Source organism: Talpa europaea (genome assembly GCF_964194135.1).
Source record: "Talpa europaea genome assembly, chromosome: 10".
Classification (NCBI taxonomy): Eukaryota; Metazoa; Chordata; class Mammalia; order Eulipotyphla; family Talpidae; genus Talpa; species Talpa europaea.
The window spans coordinates 17724059-17733124 of NC_140077.1; the positions used below are offsets into that span (position 1 = coordinate 17724059).

Here is a 9066-nt window from a genome sequence, read left to right on the forward strand (position 1 = left end):
TATGCTTGATTTATTTAATAAAGAAATAGAGTCCATTTTTACAAATACATCTTCTATTTGTTTCTCCTAGTCCATCCCTCTCAACACCTGCATGTAGAATTACCTCTCAGCATTGGATAAATTTATCTAGAAAGCATAATAAATCTAGAGAGCAGTTAGGTTAGGATAAGGACGCCCAAGGAAGCATATGCTCATTATTGATGCATCAATTAATGCAAAGTGCTGCATGCCCTGCACAGTGTTACACTCCTGGAGGGGAAAGCAAAGGTGTCTTCCTCCAAGGAGTTCGCCCTAGCCAGCAAGGACCACAGCAACAAGTCATTTCAAAACAAAGTGATGAGTGTCAGACCAGAGGCAGGTAGGTGTGCGGTCCTACACACACAGAACAGAGTGACTCTGCAATCTAACCACTGGGTCTGGGCGTGGGAAGGAGGTTGGAACAGAGATGATGATGGCAAAGTTAAGCGGGTTTTGAAATGGATCTTAGAGGATGTATAGTTGTTCACTATGTGGAGGAAGAAATAGCGTTTCTTGCATACCCGACAACATGCTCCAACGTGTCAGAGGCATGACCTAGCATGGCATCGCTGGGCCTGAATCCAGTAAGGCTGCCTGGGACAGATCTAACCAAGTCTCTGCGAGACGTGTTCTATATTTTGGACTACGGTCTTTGCGAATGGGCAGCTGTCAAAGGTGTTCATGCCAGAGTCAGAAGCCTAAGGTTAGAATTTCAGAAGCATAAATATGGTATGTGGAAGGCAGTGAAGAGGGGAGATGTGTCCTTGCAGACAAGGAGAACAGTTAAGTATATCTACTGCCAAATCCCACAGGGCATTGGGCCCCAATGGCACTGGCCATTGGGAGGAGGGAGAGACTGAAGTGATACTTAGAAGACTGAGTCAGTGAGAAGTGGAGGGGTGAAGAGTGGCTCCATTTTTTTTTTTTTTAATAGAGGCATGCTTTATTTATTTGTTTTGCTGGTTTGTTTGTTTGTTTTGTTTATACATGCACTGGGTACAGTCAGAAGCGCGGGAGGGTGAGAGAATTCACCAGAGCCAGAGTGGGGAGCAGAACAGGCAGAAGGACCGAAGTACACTGCTGAGGGGAGCAGCGGGCGGCAGGAGAGGTCTGCGCGCCATGTGGGACCCTCCTCCGGTGGCCGGGGAGCAGCCGGGGATGGAACCGGCGCCGCAGAGGCCGCGGGCAGCTTCGCAACCCAGCGCTCAACCGCTGCGCCACTGGGGAGGCCCGCGTCTCCATTTTTTGACCTAGAATCTGAGGAGGAGGAGGGATAGTGATGAAGCTAATCGTGGGGTGGGGTGAGGAGGGCCTGGGAGGAGCTGGGAATCTGGGCAGAAAGGTTGTAGGTTCATTCCACACAAGTCTTAAAGATATAAACCTAAAATTTTTACTCATTTAGAAAGAGTAGTACTCATAGAGTCTCAGTTAATTTATTTGTTTGTTTGTTATTGAGGTGACATTGGTTAACAATGTCGCTTGCAACTTAGAGGTATAGGATCTCCCCCGTCAGGTGTTGTTACCACACTACACCCACCACCAAAGCATCCATAGTTCACTGTGCTCCCTCCCCACCCCTCTGTGGCCTTGGTTCTATTGTCAGCTTTGCTGTTAGTTTGTCTTTGACCCTTTGTTTGGTTCCTCTATATTCCACTTGTAAGTGACACCAAAGGGTATATGTCTTTCTCCTGACTAGACATTTAATATAAGATTAAGACTTCTTGAGTGTGGAGAAAAGGAACATTCAAAGGAAAAAATACAACAGACAGAAAACAATCTCTGGGAAATCCACAAAGGAGAGTATTGTATCACAAAGAACATTCAGAACAAGGCAAGCCCCAGGCTGCCTACTGAAGGCGGCCTCTGTGACAGCAAGCTCTGCAGGCATCAAGAAGGGGATGACCTGGGCCTCCACTAGTGGCGCAGCAGTTGAGTGCTGGGCTGCGGAGCTGCCCGCAGCCTCTGCAGCGCCAGTTCGATTCCCGGCCACCGAGAGGGTCCCACATGGCACGACAGACCTCTCCTAAGGTGCCCGCTGCCCCCCTCAGCAGTGTATTTCGTCAGTCTGCCTGTTCTGCTCCCCACTCTGGCTCTGGTGAATTCTCTCACCTTCCCGTGCTTCTGACTGTACCCAGTGCTTGTATAAATAAATAAATATATCTTTTAAAAAAAAAAAAAGAAAAATAAGGGGATGACCTACTTGCTATCTTGGTCCATGGACAGTCCGGACCCCTGCTCCACCAGCTTGGTCAGGTGCACTATTTCCTCTTTCAGGGCAAGAATCGTGTCCTTTGCCTTCTGCTCTTTGTCATAGGCTGTGTCCACCATCTTCCAGGCCTTCTCAATTTCCTAGATGGGCCAAGGGATATCAACAAGAAAAACTTACTAGGATGCAGGTGCAAGATAAACTTAGTAAATAGGATATTAAGACAACCAGAGTAGAGTTTCATTTACAAGGAAAGAAGATTATATATTATACATTATCCATAAAGTCTATATTGACTTATTGAATTATTCAACACAAGCTGGCAAAGGGCATTTTTTTCTTGTATGGGTGAGTGTGGCTACAGACTCACATAGTGCAAAGACTGCTGCAACTGGGGAGATTTTCTAATAAAAATGTTAAGACAGGTTTTTAAAATTCAAAATCTAAGGGCCTCCCTGGTGGTGCAGTGGTTGAGTGCTGGGTTGCGAAGCTGCCGGCAGCCTCTGCAGTGCCAGTTCGATCCCCGGCTGCTCCCCGGCCACCAGAGGAGGGTCCCACATGGCGCGCAGACCTCTCCTGCCGCCCGCTGCTCCCCTCAGCAGTGTACTTCGGTCCCTCTGCCTGCTCTGCTCCCCGCTCTGGCTCTGGTGAATTCTCTCACCCTCCCGCGCTTCTGACTGTACCCAGTGCTTGGATAAATAAATAAAAAATAAATAAATCTTTAAAAAGAAAAAATAAAATAATAATAAAATAAAATTCAAATCTAAGTATCATTGCCAAGTCTAGAATTTTCACAGAAAAAAAAATAAATAAATAAGCTTTAGCACACAGGGAATGGCCTTGGATCCATGCCCTAAATTTGTGGCTCTCAAAAGATGCAAAATGAAAAATACGTTTTGTCCTCAAGTCTCAAGTAAGCTCCTGGACAGCAGTGTGAGCTTTAGAACAATCCACAGCAAGGTGGTCCTTGCTGTTACCTAATTGTACATAACAGCCTTGGTAATTTCCAAACCCAGGCGTCTCATCAAATGTTTATAGGGAAAAAACAAACCCGTAGCAGGGAATGGAAACAATGACTCAAGCAGCTCTGGCTTTCTTACTGTTATGGAATGCAATGTGGAATATTAACATAAATACTTCAAAGTGAATTGCAGTCATTTGTGTAAATAAACAAAGCACAGTAAATGTTGCCATGGCTTTGAGTTTCGCCCTGCCACTTAGCTGCCTTGCAAAATTTTGTCAAGTGGAATAGGAGTCCTTTATACAGGTAAGAACCTATAAGCTTTAGGGGAAAACATTCCACTTTTATGTTGACAAGGAAGAAAGTCAGTGGAAGAGAATATTTAATTTAATTTAAATTCATGCTCACTGCTACATTAGAGAGACAGATGCCTCTTAGGTAATGACAGCATATAATTTAGAGATTCAAAACAAAATGTCAGTTTTTGGGCTATGTTTTTTTCTGTAGCAACCATATGTACTATTTTGGGCAAACAAATAAAGAATTTTTAAATGAAAATATGATTATATGATGTTTTGTCCAAATCAGCTTCACCATTTAGATTTAATTAATTCATGACTTCCATTTCCAGTTTTTAAATTTACAATAAGAGTGTCTTTTCCATTAAAAATGAATTAAAATGTTCTTATGCTGGTTTTTCAGTGAGAAGAAAATGACAATAGAGAGAAAATGACATTTGAAAAAGGTTGTTTCTAAGAAAAGAGTTAAGTTTTATTTTGCACTGGTCTTGGGAATTCATTTGAATTGGGGTATATTTAATTGCATGTTCTCAAGGGAATTACCTAAAAGGTTTATAAATTCTTTCTCACTGTAGGGTTTTGATTATAAATTAAAAAGCCTTAACCTCACGTCACTCTGTGATATACAATGAACGCATATGTTTTGCTTTCAAAATAATGCAGCACACTTCAGGATGAAAAAACAAAGATGTAAAGCAAAAGCATATTTCCTCAACACCCCACCCCTCCAGACTGAATCTCCGTCCTCCCGTTAGGATGAGCTGGGAAGATCAATGTAGGGAAAAGGAGTAAAAGGAGGAAAGATGGTAAAAATTTGTATCTGGGAATTCTTGGGGCAGTCTCTCCTAAAACAATAAAAAGTGTGTAAATACGAAAATCTCTTTAACAAGTTATCATTGTTTGATACTTAATTTCTCATCTTGCATCAAATAAGACATATCGAGATTCTTCATGTTGTACTTTCTCATTGCTACTTCTTTTTGCTAACTCAGTATTTCTTAGAAACCAAGCCAGTAAAGTTCTACATTATTTTCTGCATAGTGAGATTCACCTGGGCTAATAATTTTCTCTGAAAATGAACACTATTGCCAAGCATAATGAATTTATAAATCATGGAATGTTTTACTTATTAACTCTTTTATCCCAGCCCAGAGCTGCCCTACAATGAACGAAAGGTATCTGAAATAGAGGACGCACTGATGGTCACCCTCCTTTGCTTCCAGGGCTAGATCACTGACCTTCTTCAGGGATGCGATGGTGGTCTGATCATCCTGGGAGACCTTCAGGGCAGTGGCCACCTTGGCGGAATTAACCACAATCTCCGCATTAAGCTCTCTGCACTTGGCCATGAGACGCTTCTCATTGTCATAAGACTTTTTCATGACAGCGTGAAGTTTCTCATATTCAATCCTAAACTTTTCCAGGCTTTTGTCTCCCGAAAGTTCATTGAGAACCTCCTGAAAATCCCTTTCGATTTCTTGAAAAGCTGTTTCTTCCAGCACTAGTTTTTCACTCTTTTCCTGTACAGAAGAGTGGGGATGGGAATGAGCATTGTTATACCATTGCTGTGCAGCGCCCCAGGGTGCTGTGAAGAGTCAGATCACCTGGGATAAATTCATGTTAAATCCTGGCTAGCAAGAGGCATTCAACAGGTCCTGACAGCTGTTATGATGATCCCAAGCCCTGGTCTCTCTTCATTCCATACCACCTCTTACTACCCCCCAGGAATGCAAGGGGAAGCCATGGGGTGTTGAGAGCACATGTAAGGAAGTCTTGGTATAGATACCCCGAAGTCACATGTACTCAGTGAAACCTATCTGAAATACGGAATATCCTCCAAAAAGATTTTCCATCAGTTTACCCCCTAAAAAGATGAGGCTAGGTTATCTCCACAAGTATATTAAAATGTGCCATGCTCATATGCCAGTTCCATACTTGTTTTCCATGACTAGTAGGACAACAAATTATTTAAAAATATAAAACCAGGACCTCCCCGGTGGCGCAGCGGTTGAGCGCTGGGTTGCGAAGCTGCCCGCAGCCTCGGTGGCGCCGGTTCGATCCCCAGCTGCTCCCCGGCCACCAGAGGAGGGTCCCACATGGCGCGCAGACCTCTCCTGCCGCCCACTGCTCCCTTCAGCGGTGTGCTTCGGTCCTTCTGCCTGCTCTGCTCCCTGCTCTGGCTCTGGTGAATTCTCTCACCCTTCCACGCTTCTGACTGTACCCAGTGCTTGTATAAATAAATAAGTAAATCTTTAAAAAAAAAAAAAAAAAAAAAACCTACCTTCTTTAAAAAATAAATAAATAAATAATAAAAATATAAAACCAGACATATATATAATACAGCTATGACTTAAATGAGAACCTAGGAGTTAGTTACATCAATTTGTATTACCCTGGTGTTAGGGGTTTAATTGTGTTTTCAGAAAGGTAGATCACAGACCTAGTCCCCAATACCTGTGAATGTGACCTCACTTGGAAGTAGAATCAATGAAGGTGTAATTAGTAAAGTTGAGGTCACAGCAGAGCAAGATGAACTCTGATCCACTATGACTGGATTCCCCCATAAAAGCGGGGGGGATTCTTGTCACTATGCGTACTGATAAATGTCTATGAAACTTAGGGTGGGAATCATTTGGCAAGAGATACAGATTTCCAATCATTGTGTTATATACCTGAAACTAATGCAATGTCAATTATATCTCAATTTTTAAAAAGAGGTGGGTGTAGTTTGGACACAGACACACACAGAAGAAAACCTATGAAGATGGAGGCAGAGATTAGACAAATGCAGCGTCAGGTCAAGGGAGCCCGAGGATGGCTGGCTAGCCGCAGAAGCAAGGAAGAGGCAAGGAAGGATTTCACTAGACTCAGGGAGTGTGGCCCCGCCAGCACCTTGGTTTTAGACTTCTACCCTCTAAAACAATAAATCTCAGTTGTCTTAAGTCACCTAAGGTGTGTTACTGTGTTATGGCTGCTCCAGCAAAAAGGTGCACCTACTTCTTGTTGGATACTGCACAACAGTAAAAAATGAATGAGTATGGTTAATATTTATTCAGCAAATCTTGGTTAAACATCTGCTGTATGTACGTTGGATGGTGAAACCTGTAGGAGCTAGCAATTTATAATCAGTCTTTCCAGGGGGAATTTATATATTACCACTGATGGGGTATGTGTGCATATAATGGAATTATACAATTTGATACCTGCCATAAAATGGATTCAAAGTTCTATAAGGACCTGTAGGAAGATGGAATTACTCCCAGCAGCAAGAATTAAAGCGAATTTCATAAAGTAGCATTTGAGCGGGCCCAGAAGAGACAGCAGAACTTTAAAATGGATAGGGAGAGAAAGGCCATTCCTGGCCCATGGCAAGGTTTAAGCAAAGGTTCAAGGAAAGCAGTTATCCAGGATTTGAGATTGGTTAAGAAGGACAAGTTGGCTATCACACAAGAAGTATGATAGAGAGAAGGAAAGAGAAGACTAAATAGGGAGTTAGGAAAAATACTTACAATAATTAAAAAATTTTAAATAATATTAATAAATAAAATAAAAAACAGGGAACAAGGGATAGATTGTAGGGGCCTTGAATGCCATTCTAAAGAATATGAAGTGAATTATTCTATAGGCCACTTTACCTTTCAAGTCTTTTAAGAACTAATCAGGTTTGAAAGGTCTTTATGTTTGCAACATTGTGCTTTGCTTTTCTACATGAAAAAGGACTTTGGCACTAAAAACTCTATAGTTAATGAAAAAAATCAACTGAGACACTCTCCAATCCCAAAAAGCAGTCTAGTTTTCCTTTTGCTATGACAACCCTACTGCCCGATATTGAAAAAGCTATATATTCTTGGTTTTCCAAAACATTTGTGCTACTGATTAAATTTCCAAAGATGACATGAAAGCAAACAGAGAACACATCTTAATACAGCTGTGGAGTCACAAAGTATATCAACAACATAGCAACATTAGCATAACGCTGAACTCAATGGAGGGTTCCTTCCTGACTAAAAGCAGATTATTGCAAAGATCACAATAGAGAAATTTCACAAAGGAGGGGAAATCATATTTAGGAAATATGGTGCTGCTGCTGTTCTGTGCTTTCCCCTTGTTGATGCTAAACATGAGCACACACAAAAATTTATCGTGGCAATGTTCTCAGTTCCATCCCTGTAAATGGTATTAATGTCAACACTTGATCACGAGCCTAATGATTTGTTTGTAGGCCAGGTTTTCCCTATATACCTGGCATTAGTACAGGGATGGAAAAACATCAAAGAAAGAAAAGTTTTAAAGAAACTTTCATGCACAAAAGAAATTTTTCATGTCATTTAAAAATAAACAACTATTACAAACAAAGCAAAAACAATCTCTTAGTTGTGATGCATCACCAGTTGTTATCTGCCTGTTATCACATACAGTAGTGTCTATTCTAGAAGCATAGTTTCAACATGACCTAATCAGAGAACTAGGATGCCCCTTCATTCAACACCTACTCATGGAATGTTTACTATTTGCCAGACACTGTTCTAGGTGCTGGGAATACCAATTAGAGGGGTAAAGGGAAAAGAAAATTGAAAAAAAAATAGTGAAAAATGAAGCCAGAGTGGAAATGTAGACTTGTGAAAGGAGAGGTGAAGAAAACTTGGCTGAGATCAAGAGAGATGAAAATTAGAAGAAAGGAAGAAATGAGAGGAATAATGAAGGGAAGAGAGACTGGGGAATAATTAGTTTGTAGTATTGGTACCTGGGGTTTATGTATGACAAATGAAGAATGAAATAACCCAAGATGAATATTGGGAAAGAAAAGAAGGACATACCCAACATCAAGTAATGGAAAGAAGGAAGGAGATTAGAAGGAACAGGAAGAGGAAATGGGAAGACAAGAGATAGAATGAGTATAGGATAAGCAGGATGGCCATAGTGTCAAGGATGTGAGAGACAGGAGAGCATAGTGAAACCCAGGGAGCTGCGGAGCGAGTATGAAAGGGAATGTATGATAAGGCAAGAAAGGGGGCTGTTGAACACAGAAAGGGGTGACTAGAGATGGAAGAGACAGGATGACAAGGGCGAGTGAATGATGTTTAGGAGACAAGAGCAAACTGGAATAGGGAGGAGGCATTATGGTGGTTAGAGTTGCTGGGACCAGCACTGGTTTCATGGGCATAACATCTACACAGGATACAGGCCCCACACTTGGCTCAATACTCTGCTATCTTCATCTTAAAATTCTTCATAATTTTTTAACAAGGGACTCTGAATTTTCGTTTTTCAGGACACCTTGAGAAGTATGTAGTGGTCCTGGCGGGGGCTGCCCACGGGATGGGTGAAATGCAGGATACCCTCTGACAGGGTAATGAAGGATTTGGGAAGGGCCATGGTGGATGCAGACTGCGTATGGCAAGTGATATCAGGGACCTGAGGTTGTTGAGGTTACACATGAGGGTGCTTATGGACAGGTAGGTGTTCATTAGTGGGTTACAGAAATGACCCCTCACCAGGGAGGCCGAAAATGGGGTGTTCTACATCGTGGGGAGCTGAATGGAGGCTACAAAATGCTAACACAGTGGTCAATGATAACATGG

General features: G+C 42.0%; 1 protein-coding gene across 1 annotated transcript in view; it reads right to left on the minus strand.

Moving 5' to 3' along the window:
* CFAP58 (cilia and flagella associated protein 58) overlaps positions 1-8860 on the minus strand; it is a gene marked incomplete at both ends in the record, with an annotated part of 84425 nt that extends 75565 nt beyond the window's left edge. The window contains 3 exons of the mRNA XM_084244557.1: positions 2219-2367; positions 4723-5004; positions 8762-8860. Coding sequence (XP_084100683.1) covers positions 2219-2367; positions 4723-5004; positions 8762-8860 — 530 coding nt within the window. The remainder of the gene's footprint in view (positions 1-2218; positions 2368-4722; positions 5005-8761) is intronic.
* Positions 8861-9066: the final 206 nt, after the last annotated feature.